This window comes from Ranitomeya imitator, chromosome 9, assembly GCF_032444005.1.
Source record: "Ranitomeya imitator isolate aRanImi1 chromosome 9, aRanImi1.pri, whole genome shotgun sequence".
NCBI lineage: Eukaryota > Metazoa > Chordata > Amphibia > Anura > Dendrobatidae > Ranitomeya > Ranitomeya imitator.
The window spans coordinates 113,514,543-113,530,347 of record NC_091290.1 but is presented as its reverse complement, the minus strand read 5'-3'; the positions used below and the strand labels follow the sequence as shown (position 1 = coordinate 113,530,347).

The following is a 15,805-nucleotide window of genomic DNA, read 5'->3' as shown; positions in this document are numbered from 1 at the left end:
TATATTTACTCTGAAAGGCTGATTATTTTCACAGTAAAAACACCTGATGACTTTTCATCGAAAAATATAAATGAAGCCTTATAAATCTTCTGTGCCGCAAAACGATCGCTGTGCATGGCGCGAAGTGAGAACGAGCAAAGTTTGCGGTCAAATGCATGGTTTATACAGAACGCTTATGTTTCTGCAGGCTTCACGAAGAAATTCTCGATTTCTACAAATACATGTCCCCACGCCCCGAAGAGGAGACCATGAGAATGGAGGTGGTTAAACGAATAGAAAGCGTCATTAAAGAGCTGTGGCCAAGCGCAGATGTGAGTATTCAGTGTGTCCATGTGATGCCCGGGTTACTCTGATGCACCAGAAAAAAAGCTGCAATGTTTATTAATAACCACCTAAATATCCGTGCAATAATCCCCAGATATGCATTTTGCAATCCACCACTAAACGTGCCTCCATCTGTTTCAGGTCCAGATATTTGGGAGTTTCAAAACGGGACTTTATTTGCCGACCAGGTAAGAAGTCTTCCTAACACGTCATTTCTTGGTCTTACAACACTACGACGAGTACATTATGTGAAATAAGGAGAGGACCCGGTACATCCCGCTACTGCCCAGCATTCGGTGTTTCTGTAGATCTACAGATTGGGTGCCGTACCTGCTGGGGATTGCCGCTACCGTAGGGTAGACAACCATTCTGAGAAAAATGTTTATTTTGTCAATTAAAAACCTCCAAGCCTAGGCTAGGTTGTGCCGGAAGCTACCCTTTGTCCTCTCCATATTACTGGTGGAGCGTGGTCCCAGGCCGCATCGGTGGAGCGTGCGCCCAAGACTCCAGCTACTACCAATGTCACCATAACTTGTTTTCACCAGACAACCCCTAACTACTAATGTTCTCTTTGCCTCGTAGCGACATTGATCTTGTGGTTTTTGGGAAATGGGAGAATTTACCTCTCTGGACTCTCGAAGAGGCGTTAAGAAAACACAAGGTGGCCGACGAAAACTCCATCAAAGTATTGGACAAAGCCACCGTGAGTTAATTTGTTGGTGATTTACTCCTCCTGTGTCAAAGGAAATGTGTGATCCGAAAATTGTGTGACGTGTAAATCATTCTTTTATTACCAACATGTTCTGTTATCTATTGGATGGGGAAAGTCCTGAATTATTGTACTTTTGACACTTGTCCCTGTGACTCTCACAAGTGGCTGACATTTTGTTTTCTACGTTTCATTGTCCTGCTTCATTGTGTAGATTGGGGTAATCTCTGCAGAGCCTTCTCGAAAGTAGTGGGTTTGTCATTTATAGTGGTCTTCAAGGATTTTTATCAACTTTACATAGAGCATTTTTTTTCTCAATCCTAGATATCATAACAGATTATTTTTTTTTCTGCAAATTCATTGCAGCTGCCATAAAGTGTGTGTCTTCAATGTGGCCATTTGTGTATGTTTTTCTTTTTCTAGGCATTTTCCCATGATGTATGTTGGCAAGAAAAGCCATTTGTTTATTGCGGCCTTTTGACATCCTAAGCTGTGTTTTTGTTTTCTTTTAGGTACCGATCATTAAATTAACGGATTCGTATACTGAAGTCAAAGTTGACATAAGTTTTAATGTACAGAATGGGGTGAAAGCCGCCCAACTCATCAGGGATTTTATCAAGGTGAGACCTTTTTATATAGCTGCAATGCACCAGGCAAGAATAAAGGAGTAATTCTTAGTTTTTATTTTTTCATTATTTGATGAATATGACTTTGGGCATTGTAATCAGCATGTGTATATAATAAAATGTTTTTGTCTTTTTTTCCAGAAATACCCAGTTCTTCCATACCTAGTGCTGGTTTTAAAGCAGTTCTTGTTACAGAGAGACCTGAACGAAGTCTTCACAGGCGGGATAGGCTCCTACAGTCTCTTTTTAATGGCCGTCAGTTTCCTGCAGGTGAGCTGCTGTTAAATCTTGGGCTGTCGCATAGAGATGACGGGTAAAGCAAGCAGTCATGTAGTTCCCCCATTACCGACATTAAGCATCTATATCCATTGGTAATTTTCGTACCCTGCGTCTTCCACTGTCGTAGTTTGCCATGGCTGTGACCTTCTTCTGATATATGTGGACTTTGCAGAAGATTTGCGGGATATTGTAGCATAAAGTGGACTATAAGGCTCCAGCCTAGTCCCTTCCGGATGGCATACTCCTCCTGACAGGCTCGCCTCAATGTCTGCAGTGTGAAAGCCTGCGTTCATAGTCCGTGTTTTCCCTTGTGTTTGCAGTTGCACCCACGAGAAGATGCGTGCAGGTCTGATGCCAACTATGGCGTTCTGCTGATAGAGTTTTTTGAACTTTACGGAAGGCATTTTAACTATTTAAAAACTGGAATCCGAATTAAAGAAGGTGGTTCATATGTTGCCAAGGATGAGGTACAAAAGAGCATGTTGGATGGATACAGACCATCCATGCTGTATATTGAAGATCCTTTGCAGCCGGGTAAGTATGAAACAGCTTCTCTTTCATGAGTTTGGTGATTGCGCCTAAAGTAACTGTCTCCTTTTGCCACTTTTTTTCTTTCCAAGGCAATGATGTGGGAAGGAGCTCGTATGGGGCCATGCAGGTGAAGCAAGCCTTTGATTATGCATATGTTGTCTTAAGCCATGCAGTGTCGCCTATAGCCAAGTACTATCCCAACAATGAAAGCGAAAGGTAAGCAAAGTGTGGCACGTAGTAATTGCTTACATCGATCTGTTGTCCAGGGCAAAAAAAAAAAAAAATTTCCTTCTTTACTATTTCAAATGATATTCCAATCTTTGACATTTATGGCATATCCTCTTAAAATGGCATAAACCACGCCGATCCCACGGTCTGCACAACCGGGCCATGGGTGGGGGGGCCATGGGTGTGGTGGGGGGGCCATGGGTGTGGTGGGGGGGCCATGGGTGTGGTGGGGGGGCCATGGGTGTGGTGGGGGGGCCATGGGTGTGGTGGGGGGGCCATGGGTGTGGTGGGGTGGCCATGGGTGTGGTGGGGGGGCCATACGTACCTGACTCTCTCCATTCACTTTTGTTGGCGTTCTGACCGTAGTCCTGCTCTCCATCCTGAGATGGGAATACTCCTATTGATTTCTCCTGCTGTTTTATAACCAATTTCCACATGTTGAGAGAGATTTGGTGCAGACACGATCAGGCTTTCTGGCCTGACGTGAGACCGAGAAGGCTCAGAAATCCTCCTTCTTAGAAAATAGAAGACACGTGTTTCTCATTGTGCAATGCTGACAAGATAATTGGTGTTAAGAGCTGTAGATGACTGCTGTCGCTGCCTGCGGGGTTGTAGCATTCTTCTCACACACTTCCTTCCAGTTTTGCCTCCATTACAACAGGTTGTATGTGGTTTATTGTAGCCACTATATTGGAGCTTGCGTGTGTGGCTCGGCCCCTGTAAGTGGAATGGTTTAGATATTGGGGGAGACTCCTGCTTCTACATGTATTCCTTGGCCTGACTATGTTCAGGGTTTGCTTGGTATCGACTTTTGGAATATGGAATGCACTGAATATTTCCATTGACCATTATTCACCCGATGAAGGCCAATAGTGTCCTTTTATGCCCACCTAATACTTTTTGCTGCAGAGGTTTTTTATATAGGAAAGTTCAGTGTAGTACACGTCCATTCTCCGTTAAGAAAAAACATAACCCCATGGTAATACTTTTCTAGCTAAAGGGAAGATGAATTTCTGAAGGTAAATTGAGATATGGGGAACAAAGCTGTTAAAGATCATTTACACTTTACAATATTGGTGGTCCCAAGAGAAATGAAGTACCGAACGCAAGGATAACGCCAAAGTTTGGGATGATGGACCCTTCTTTTCTCGGAGATCCTATGGACTGGAACGAAGATGGCTGACATCGCAGAACCTGTGAAGCACCAGCTGCTTTACTGAAACACAAACCATGCAGATCATTGGATATCTAACTCGGGGGAATCAATCAGTAAGATCAAATCCCCAAAATGGTGTATATGGCCATGCAGGGCTTTAAAGGTTAAATCCATCGACACCCCTGTTGCTGCACTAAGCATTTGAATCTAATGTAAATGAGGCATTAAAGGCTTTCTCAAGTTGTCTCTTGAGCAGCTCTGAGCAATGCCATCTCTTTAGTTTCCTTACCTTCTGGTTTCTGGCAGGGTGAGCTCTCTTCCCTGAGTGACAGCTCTGGTGTATGGCAGAGCTGTCGTATTAGTAGAACTATAAGGCTCAGCACAAGTCCTGCTGTAACACATAGAGGTAACAAGTACACAGCTGAGACAATGCGCAGAGACCTGCTCTGAAAGCTGCACGGGTGGTGGTATGCTAGATGTATTAGGTGCTACCTGTCAGAGGATGATGGGGGGAGTAGGCGAGCAGCTAGCTGCTGTATAGAAATCAATGGGCTGGGGAGAGCTGATTATTGATGTGAAGAGCTAACTTTTCTGGAATGTAACTACTGCGCATTGTCGGACAATTTGAGATGATCCCTTTAAGTTCTCTGGGCGTGACAGAGCACTTCTTAAGCCTCTGACTGCTTTGGTTGCTTCCCTGCCCAGCATCTGCATCTTTAGCTTGATTGGTAGTTAACTGTGATGCCGGGCGAGGAAAGAGGCTGGTGCTTGGAGAACAGCCTTGGGAGGCGGGGCCCGGGATGTGCTCTGCCACGCCCAGTGCACTGTAACGCCTCATTTATATATGGATGAAAATACGACTTACTCGGGAATGCAGCAGTAGCTAGAAGGTATAAAGGTGTCAATGGATTTAGCTGTGGAACTTGCTAACAAATTACCTTCAAACGATAAGAAAGCCATTTGGAAGAAACAACTGCAAGACATAAGACGAAGTCTATTTTTATGCAGAAATTGGCTGTGGGGTTCTTGCAGACTCTGCTAAATCCCGACATACTGATGCTCTGTCAGATTCGGCATTGTCATCAGAGGACATGGTTTAACAACCAACTATCTGCCATCGCATGTGAAGAATGACTAGTCTGACCTGGGCCAAATTCTTTTGAAGACTGAAGATTGGGAAAGAAAATGTTCTCTATCGCTTCATTGGGGGACACCGGAAACCATGGGTGTATATTTTCGACTTTCCAGAAATAAAGGCCTTGAATATCTAAAAAAGACAACTTGTTGTTGGAGCTGCCTGAAAGGCATGAGATCAAGGTTTCATTCACATCCCAAATCTGGCTGGTGAGGGGCAGTGATGCAGAAAAAGGTGGAGGAGGCTTGTACATCGATGGTGTACCCGAGACATGTTGTGGGGTCCCGGTACAGGTCAAGGCCAAGAACACGATTGTCTCCTGGTGGAGAAGCAGAGCAGTTCATCGGTAGCACCCAGTACAGGTCCAGGCCAAGAACATGATTATCTCCTGGTGGAGAAGCAGAGCAGTTCCTCTGTAGCTCCCGGTACAGGTCAGGGTGAAGCACGATTGTCTCCTGATGAGAAGCAGAGCAGTTCCTCTGTAGCTCCCGGTACAGGTCAGGGTGAAGCACGATTGTCTCCTGATGAGAAGCAGAGCAGTTCCTCTGTAGCTCCCGGTACAGGTCAGGGTGAAGCACGATTGTCTCCTGATGAGAAGCAGAGCAGTTCCTCTGTAGCTCCCGGTACAGGTCAGGGTGAAGCACGATTGTCTCCTGGTGAGAAGCAGAGCAGTTCCTCTGTAGCTCCCAGTACAGGTCAGGGTGAAGCACGATTGTCTCCTGATGAGAAGCAGAGCAGTTCCTCTGTAGCTCCCGGTACAGGTCAGGGTGAAGCACGATTGTCTCCTGGTGAGAAGCAGAGCAGTTCCTCTGTAGCTCCCAGTACAGGTCAGGGTGAAGCACGATTGTCTCCTGGTGAGAAGCAGAGCAGTTCCTCTGTAGCTCCCAGTACAGGTCAGGGTGAAGCACGATTGTCTCCTGGTGAGAAGCAGAGCAGTTCCTCTGTAGCTCCCAGTACAGGTCAGGGTGAAGCACGATTGTCTCCTGGTGAGAAGCAGAGCAGTTCCTCTGTAGCTCCCAGTACAGGTCAGGGTGAAGCACGATTGTCTCCTGGTGAGAAGCAGAGCAGTTCCTCTGTAGCTCCCAGTACAGGTCAGGGTGAAGCACGATTGTCTCCTGATGAGAAGCAGAGCAGTTCCTCTGTAGCTCCCAGTACAGGTCAGGGTGAAGCACGATTGTCTCCTGGTGAGAAGCAGAGCAGTTCCTCTGTAGCTCCCAGTACAGGTCAGGGTGAAGCACGATTGTCTCCTGGTGAGAAGCAGAGCAGTTCCTCTGTAGCTCCCAGTACAGGTCAGGGTGAAGCACGATTGTCTCCTGATGAGAAGCAGAGCAGTTCCTCTGTAGCTCCCAGTACAGGTCAGGGTGAAGCACGATTGTCTCCTGGTGAGAAGCAGAGCAGTTCCTCTGTAGCTCCCAGTACAGGTCAGGGTGAAGCACGATTGTCTCCTGATGAGAAGCAGAGCAGTTCCTCTGTAGCTCCCAGTACAGGTCAGGGTGAAGCACGATTGTCTCCTGGTGAGAAGCAGAGCAGTTCCTCTGTAGCTCCCAGTACAGGTCAGGGTGAAGCACGATTGTCTCCTGGTGAGAAGCAGAGCAGTTCCTCTGTAGCTCCCAGTACAGGTCAGGGTGAAGCACGATTGTCTCCTGGTAGAGAAGCAGAATAGTTTCTCTGTAGTGGACTGCCGGCCTCTTTATCATATTGTTAAAATTTCCAAAACAATTTTTGTAAAGGAGGCTTTTTAGTTTTCTTCATGGTTTGCAAGAAAAATAGTGCCACAATCATAGATCCTTTCCACGAAGTGTGACAAAATATATACTGATGTGAACAAAGCCTTCTCACACATTTAGACGAGCCAACAATTGTCGGTCTGAAACCTGTGATGAGGCAGAGACCCCGATACCAGAAATGTATCACTTACTGGTCAGCAGGTGGTGATTTTGATGCAGTCCCTATTTTCTCTGCAGTTCTAACAGAGCAGTGTACGAGAACCCCGCACACACCACTGGTTGCTTTCTGTGTACACTGTGCATAGGCAGAAAACATTTAAATAGTGGTGGGGGTAGTTACAGAGCAGGTGGTTTACTAGTCATCTACTTATCTCCTGCTGATAAAACACTGATTTTATTTAAACACCAAGCAGCCCAGTAATGGACACATCGCTGTAATCTGGGTCTCTGTGGGAAACAGATCCAAGTTCCCCATATTTTCAGATAAAGATAAACTTGATATTTTCTTTTGACTACTTTATCGTCTCCTGGAACTTCTTGGGGGGGTCGTCTGTACACCCCCCGAGTGGCAATCGTTAGTCTGATGCTGATGTTCCAAGGCCATCTTGTAAATCCACAGTAGCAATGTTCCTCTAATCATGGCACAAACTAGTCCCAATGGTGAGACCCCAGTAGAGGATTCCTGACCCCCTGTGGGACAACTAACCTTTACATTCTAATGTAACCCTTCCTGCACGTGTGTTTCAGCATCCTGGGACGGATTATTCGAGTGACGGAAGAAGTGGTCGCTTACAGAGAATGGATATCCACTAAATGGGGGCAGCAGAATAGACCTGAACCGCTGTACAACGGTAAAGAACATTTTGTAGAGACTTTAGAAGTTGTTTGTTTTTTTGTTTTTTTTCCGTCTCAAGAAACTAAAATTAGTTACTTAATACAAGTGTTTAATACATGTATTAACTGTGCCCATGGGAAGTAAGGGGGTAGTTATAGCTAGCAAAGCATGAAAACTTTTACAAAAAATACAATTGTTATTTTGTCATTCCTTTTTGTTTGCATTTTCGTTTATTTTTAGGAAACGATGTGACGTTGATCGTGGACGTTCACCATTTAGATCAGTGTAATAATAATGTGTCTGGGCAAAATGCTGCCTTGGGACAAGCAAAGAATAAATCCTCCGAAACGCTCGGCAAACATTCGTCCAATTCTTCTGGTCCTCTGTCTTCCTCCTCTTCCACCCTCTCCAGTTCCAGCGATGTGGTGAGTTCAGGACACTTATGTCTAAGGTTGACCCGTTGGGTAGTAGCGGCTCATGTCCCGTCCGGGCATCTTCCCATCCAACTTGCCTAAACGTTCACTTGTCTTCCGTGCCAAAGAAGGATCAGCACTGCTGCACACCTAAGCTAAAGGTCACCTGAAGCAGCCATGTCTGGTGTGACGAGACTGGCTGTAGTGTCATTGTAAAGGAGACATGTGCTTAAAAGAAACGTGGCATCAGAAAATGGCCTGGTCTTTGAAGTTCTGTCACCAGATCAAAAGTGGACTGGTTTGCTTTTAGTTTATTTCTGCTTAAACCCCCCCAGGCAAAATAAATAATCCGGTCCTCGGTTTAATCACGTTTTTATGGGTTCTCCAGTCTACGAAAAGTATGCCAAAATTGTGACTTTATCCACGCAATTCCCCATGCTGACTGGGGGTCTCGTGCTGACTAGTCTCATCCGGCTTCTCGGAATACTGTATTGAGACGCTGGATGAGACTGGTCAATACGTGGTCACACGTATGCCGGTCATGCGTATGCCCACCCGCAAAGGGATTACAATTGGATTGAGGCAGTGGGTGCACCGCAGGCTTCCTTTCTAGAATGGAGAACCTCTTTTAAATGTATTTTGAAAAGTTTTTTTTATCTTTAATTCTTCATTTTACGAACTGTATTGCAAACCCTCATCTTGCTCTTTTTCACACAGGCAACTAGGGCTATGCTAGATTCCTATTTTCTGTTCTTCTAAGGCTCCGTTCCCACAATGAGGTTTTGGTGAGTTTTTGGATGTTGCAGATAAATTGGGGGTTACTTGCATTTTTTTTTTCTAAAGCACGCAGCATAATAAACTCATTTTGGGAACATAGCCTAAGAGATCCACAAGTATATTAGTAATAGTAGACAGACCCTGACCCGTATCTGAGTGTATAGAAAGGTCTTGGTCAGCTGTTTATAGTGCTGTTGCTGGCTGTTGTAGTCCTGCCTGTTATGATAATGAGATTTCTGAAAAATCTTTTCTAAAGATCAGGAACTGATTTGAAAGTGCGGTAGTCCCAGTGGCCATTGTGAAAATTGGAATTTATTTTTACTACAGTTTGGCATTATTTTATTCTTCGTGTTACAATTAAAAAAAAAACAAAAAAAAACCTGATGCGAACAATATATAAAATTCTGGTGACACATTCCTTTTAAGTACTTTGTTCCAAGCATTCCATGGGATCCAGTATATGGATCCAGTTGTAGCACGGGACCCTCTCACTGCCGCGATATGATGCAAACATGTTATTTTTGTGGCTTTTGTGCTGCGATCCACTGTTAGCCGGTGGTGTCCACTCTCCCTGCATGATGCATCACGTGTCTCCCGTAGAAGAAAGTCATTAAACGTCTGTGCATTCAGGACTCAGACGGAACGCCATTCAAGACGTCAAAGCAGCCAAGTTGTCGGCAGGCGAGTGATAGTCGGACGGGTCCTCAGGAATCCTGCACCAGCTCATCGCAACCCAGCAGCAAGCCACAAGTGAGCCACAGCGTCACACCCTCAAACAGCAACAAGGCCCAGGTACCAGCAGAACTTCTTCTAAGTATTCTGCTTTTTGCAATTCATGACTGTACATCAGGAATATTTGTTTTGTTTTTTTCATAAGTCACTCCCAGCCTTTTATGAATGCTGAATTATAGGCTGCTCATGCACTAATCCTGAATCTTCGCACTGCTGCTGAAATTCTGTATAAGCGCTATATACTTTTATATAGGTTGACAGTTTTGGCCCAAATATGTGAACTCTGAACCCATTCACACATTTGTGGAGGTGCGGAGAAGCTTGGCAATATACCTGCATGTAAGACTTCTGCGGGGTGCCAGCTTACAGCCTACTGTGCCTTCACAGGATTAGACCAGGCCCACTTATTAGTTTTATTTTTTATTGCGCCCTCTGGTATTCGTTCCGTTTAGAACATCCACCTAATGTTCGGTGGTGGCACGCTGTGCAGCTCTGTGCCACCGCCAGGTCCTCTGCCACAGACTTGGTGGAAGGATTCCTGTTATTGAATATGCCAGCCATTGAGAATGCTGCACTACATGTGACCTCTTCTCACCAGCGCTAGATACATCATGTTCTGATAGGAGCCAAATCACTATTCAAGTTATTAACTTCAAAACACTCGTGTTGCTGTTGATGATGTTGTTGTTGCTGTTGATGATGATGTTGATGATGTTGTTGTTGCTGTTGATGATGTTGTTGTTGCTGTTGATGTTGTTGTTGTTGCTGTTGATGATGTTGTTGTTGTTGTTGCTGTTGATGATGTTGTTGTTGTTGCTGTTGAGGATGTTGTTGATGATGTTGTTGTTGTTGTTGCTGTTGATGATGTTGTTGCCGTTGTTGTATATATTCGGCCACCATACCATGACGGCACATAAGGCGAAGGAGTAACAGTGCAACATCTAGAGTAAAGCCTGCCCCAACCATGTGAAGTTCTGCAATGTATGATTGGTTTTGTACTATTACCCTGGCTAACTCTATTTCTCCTCCATTCCTTTCAGCACGGCCCATCCAGACTGTTCCGTTCAGTGTCCTCCAGCAAAGGTTACCAGAGCCAACCCAACTCGAGCCAAGGCACATCGGTGCCGAGCCGGCATCTACAGAGCAACAAAGCACAGTACCAGCAGTACCAGAGCAAAAAACGCAAGCACAAGAGGGAAACGGACCTGTGTAGATAGTGGTCAGAGCGGGGCTTGTGTAACCTTCCTCGTTGTGCCGCTATGTGGCTTCATGACTGTACTGGAAGCTTACAAACTTTTGAGTCGGTTTCTTTTTACCTTTTTTTTTTTTTTTTTTTCTTTTTTTTTTTTCCTCCAGATGACCACAGAAATGGATCATGAACAGTTGAAACAAAAAAAAAACAAAAAAATGAAACAAACGAAAAAAAAAATTCAAAAACCTAAAAATCTCTATATAAAATGGCTGCTCATTTGATAAAACGTAGGGAGCTAAAACGATTATTTGCACTTCTTTATCGGCACTGGTGTGCCGGTTTATAGGACTTGTAAAGAATAGGAATAAAAGAACAATACAAAACGTACATTTCAGAAAGGGGTGCAATTTGCAGAAACCCCCTTATTTGGGAACTTTATTTCTGCATGAGGATTTTTTTTTTTTTTATCGTTTTGGATAATCTACCATTTTATTGTGCATACCACACTATATAAAATTGCACTTTTGTAATGGTGCAAATGCTTTTTTTACAGAAATCTTTACAAAAACAAAAATTTTGACTAGTTTAGGGGAAGATTGTCCATCTGCATTGAGATTAAGTTGGTCACCCAGAAGCGATCATTTCTACTCACTGTTGCCCATTGTCATTTATTTATTTATTTTTATATATTATATATTTAAATAATGGCAAATTGATAGAAGGCCGAGGGCCTGACCGTGGAAAGAATGTAACACGTTTTTTTTAATGTCATTTTGACAGTCATAAATGCTTTTGTCATTCATTTTTTTTTATTTTTTTTTTCCTCTCCGTCTGTTACTATGGAGCGAATGAGGAACAATACCATGAAGTGTACGGACGTGCGCTGTGCCGCAGGTAGTAACTACTCACTGCTGATGCATACCTTCCAACATTGACTGCAGAATTGTGGGACGCGAGACCCCCAAGGACAGCCTTCAGAAATAAAGATCCATATGCACCACCTCTTTTGCAGTCTGATTCGCCGGGCAGGCCTGTAAAAAAGGACTTTGTTGGCAGGTATGCAGTGGTTATGTAGGGGCAATGAAAAAATCCCATTTAGAGTTAGGCCTCATTCACACATCACAAAGATTGACACCTTTTTTTGTGTTTTTGAGAGGCCAGACACTGATGTACATTACTGGTGTGTGAACGAGGCCAACCACCCCCTTCGATCAAGTGATTGACGGCGTCACGGTGCATCAGAAGTGACAGCCCCATACATTGTATAGTGGCCATTCGTTTTGGGTGTTTAGAACCTTTACAAAATTTGAGACTAAAACAGGCATGTTATTATGTGTGATGTTATTATGTGTGATGTTGTTATGTGTGATGTTTGTGTGGATGGACACCTGCACGCTGGGTAAGTATTAGATATGTACAAATGTGCTGGTGTTTCAGTGTAACAGCCATATGCAACAACACTAAAGGTCCAAATGGTTTTGGGAAAATGTATTTGACCCTTTTTTTTTATTTTTTTTTTTAGCTTTTTTATACCTTTTTAATCAGTAAATTTTTAGCAAATATACGTCTATGGAACAGTCAGCCCCTCGTTAAAAAATATAGCCGACTTCTGAACCCCCCCCCCCAGTGGTAAGTGACGATTCGCAGGAGAGTGTCGGCCATCCGTCAGCGTCTCGCGATAACTGTAGTATTACATGGCGGCCATCGAAATAATAATTGTAGGATCTGACTCCTAAAGATAGTCTGTGTGCCCCTTCATAGGGCTCATTCACATTCAGGTTTTTCGGATCCCAGAATTTCGATCAGTTTTATATATGAAACGTCCTGTAAGTATTTGTGGGTCCTATTAGGTATTAATTTGGGCTATTAATCTTTTATGTTACCGTTCCTCTACATTTTTGGTGGGGGGCTTTTTTCTTGAAATGCATTTTTTTTTTCCTTTTTGTTTTTAATTTTTACTTTAACATTAATCCAGTGAAACTTTTTTAACTCGTTCCCAACCAGAAACAAAAACCAGTGTTTCTGTGCCGTGGCTGTTCCTGCGTGTGCACTAATGACTTCTCTTGTCTCCTGGCAGGGTAACTGGTTTAGATGCTGCGGGCAATGGTGACTGTGTTTGGTGTGATTGCGGGGCCCTGATAATGGGGAGAGGCTGACAGAAGTATAGCCGTGCAGTGAACATGCGATCTAGTGTTGGATAGTTTCCGAGTGGCTCTAAACGTTTAACATAGAAGAATAATAAAAGAAAAGGGCTTTTGTTCTCCATGAAATGTATTTTTTTTTATTTCCCAAAATATAATCTAAAAAAAGTTTGTTTGGTATTGATGCGTCGTAACAGCCGAAACATTAGCAAGTTTTATTTTTACCCCCAAAACGAACATTTAATTATTTTTTTTTTATGTAATAAAGAAGCAAACGTTGCTGTTTTTCTTTTTTTTTTTTTTTTTTTTTTTTTTTTATTGCCTCCTTAAAAAAAAAAAAAAAATAATAATAATATCCATTATGTATACTAAGTTCATAACTCTGGAAATGTCAACTTCTCCTGCAAAAAGCAAACTCTCCCAAAGCTCTGCTGTGACTCCAGAAAAAGTGATGGCTCCTAGAATAACAAACTTGTGGTAAAGCAGAAGACTGTACACATACGGAAAATAAGTGTGCGGTAATTGTTCGCTCACCACCCCCACCAAAAAATGATCTGTGTATTCCAGAATGGGGCCATAAGGCTTAATACTGACTGTACGTGTGCCACCGCCGGGATGCATATTGTCTGAGGAATCCATTATAGAAAACAAAGTATAGGAAAGCGCAGTGTTAATACGACAGTGTGCAGACATGAGTGTCCACCTGGGGAATGGCTGCCTATGGGAACCTAACGGTATATGTGAAGGATAGCGCCTGACGTACATTCAATGCTCGCCTGCAATAAATGGGCTCTGCCAATCGCAGCACTAAAAGGCTCGCTCATTAAGGGCTTGGAAAGAAAATGGTTTTTGGTAATAGTCTTACTATCTTCAGATAAATCCCAGATTGGCTTTCAATCACCGACATCAAGCAGAGAAAAGGCGACATTGAAAGACTAAATATAAAAATACTGCATAAAATTTCATCGTGCATCGCACAAACGTCATCGGTGCATTTACAACATCAGCCATGATGGACGGCATCTGATCATAGAATTGTAATGGCTGACTGATTTCTGAAACAGTCATGGTGTGTCCATAGGGAAAGGGGGAAGATTTGGTGGCTCCAGCATAGATTGGGGGGGGGGGGGTAATTGTGAGTCTGATCGATCACTAGTGGCTGCCATATGCCGGCGGCTCCAGCATAGATGGGGGGGTAATTGTGAGTCTGATCGATCACTAGTGGCTGCCAGATGCCGGCGGCTTCAGCATAGATGGGGGGGGTGTAAATGTCAGTCTGATCGATCACTAGTGGCTGCCAGATGCTGGCGGCTCCAGCATAGATAGGGGGGGGGGGGGGGGTTAAATGTGATTCTGATCAATCACTAGTGGCTGCCAGATGCCGGCAGCTCCAGCATAGATCGGGGGGGGGGGGTTGGGTAAATGTCAGTGTGATCGATCACCGGTGGCTGCCAGATGCCGGCAGCTTCAGCATAGATTGGGGGGGTTGGGTAAATGTGATTCTGATCAATCACTAGTGGCTGCCAGATGCTGGCAGCTCCAGCATAGTTTGGGGGGTTGGGTAAATGTCAGTGTGATCGATCACCAGTGGCTGCCAGATGCCAGCAGCTCCAGCATAGATCGGGGGGGTTGGGTAAATGTCAGTGTGATCGATCACCGGTGGCTGCCAGATGCCGGCAGCTCCAGCATAGATTGGGGGGGTTGGGTAAATGTGATTCTGATCAATCACTAGTGGCTGCCAGATGCCAGCAGCTCCAGCATAGTTTGGGGGGGGGGGGTTTGGGTAAATGTGATTCTGATCAATCACTAGTGGCTGCCATATGCCGGCGGCTCCAGCGCAAATTGGGGTGGGGGGTAAATGTCAGCGTGATCGATCACCGGTGGCTGCCAGATGCCGGCGGCTCCAGCGCAGATTGGGGTGGGGGGTAAATGTCAGCGTGATCGATCACCGGTGGCTGCCAGATGCCGGCAGCTCCAGCATACATTGGGGGGGTTGGGTAAATGTGATTCTGATCAATCACTAGTGGCTGCCATATGCCGGCGGCTCCAGCGCAAATTGGGGTGGGGGGTAAATGTCAGCATGATCGATCACCGGTGGCTGCCAGATGCCGGCAGCTCCAGCATACATTGGGGGGGTTGGGTAAATGTGATTCTGATCAATCACTAGTGGCTGCCATATGCCGGCGGCTCCAGCGCAAATTGGGGTGGGGGGTAAATGTCAGCATGATCGATCACCGGTGGCTGCCAGATGCCGGCAGCTCCAGCATACATTGGGGGGGTTGGGTAAATGTGATTCTGATCAATCACTAGTGGCTGCCAGATGCCGGCGGCTCCAGCGCAAATTGGGGTGGGGGGTAAATGTCAGCATGATCGATCACCGGTGGCTGCCAGATGCCGGCAGCTCCAGCATACATTGGGGGGGTTGGGTAAATGTGATTCTGATCAATCACTAGTGGCTGCCAGATGCCGGCGGCTCCAGCGCAGATTGGCGGGGGCGGGGTAAATGTGAGTCTGATCGATCACTAGTGGGCTGACTAAGCGCACATGACGGGACTTGTACAAAGCTGCTAATCGTGTCACAGTTGCGTTCCATTTTCGTCAGTAGTTACCGACCTTCGCTACTGGCCGAGTCACTGTACAAGCAGAGGATACGCACCGAATTGGGCAGTGCTTTGCCTTATGGATCACGGTTACTGGGGAGAGTTGACACTATTTGCCTAAACCAAGAGCTTGTCATTAGGAGCCATTGTACACCGTGATGGGAGGTGGTGTGCGACAGATGAGCGCGCCCATATGTTGGGTTTTACCTACTCTACTTCGGTCAATGTAAGACTTCCATTTATTGCCGGCTTTGTAGTCCTTGTCCTCCGCTTCTTCCGAGTGCTGCTGACTGTTAAAGGGGTTGTCGCCTCATGGTTTCTCAGGAGTTGCACCACTTCCTTGCCTCCCGGATTCCTACTTGTGTGGCGGTGCCTGTCTGACAGTGGGGACCGTTGTGCC

General features: G+C 45.1%; 1 protein-coding gene across 2 annotated transcripts in view; it reads left to right on the top strand.

Moving 5' to 3' along the window:
* The window catches only part of TENT4B (terminal nucleotidyltransferase 4B), a 38,140-nt gene extending 25,056 nt beyond the window's left edge, over positions 1-13,084 (top strand). Inside the window, exons 2-12 of one of the 2 annotated variants that reach the window (XM_069738494.1) lie at positions 188-311; positions 466-512; positions 907-1,027; positions 1,546-1,653; positions 1,801-1,929; positions 2,259-2,472; positions 2,559-2,685; positions 7,463-7,566; positions 7,791-7,975; positions 9,371-9,532; positions 10,513-13,084. In XM_069738494.1, the coding sequence (XP_069594595.1) occupies positions 188-311; positions 466-512; positions 907-1,027; positions 1,546-1,653; positions 1,801-1,929; positions 2,259-2,472; positions 2,559-2,685; positions 7,463-7,566; positions 7,791-7,975; positions 9,371-9,532; positions 10,513-10,689 (1,498 nt within the window). In that variant the 3' untranslated portion in view covers positions 10,690-13,084. Of the gene's footprint in view, positions 1-187; positions 312-465; positions 513-906; positions 1,028-1,545; positions 1,654-1,800; positions 1,930-2,258; positions 2,473-2,558; positions 2,686-7,462; positions 7,567-7,790; positions 7,976-9,340; positions 9,533-10,512 lie in introns of both variants that reach the window. The other variant, XM_069738493.1, reaches the window with a different exon arrangement.
* Positions 13,085-15,805: the final 2,721 nt, after the last annotated feature.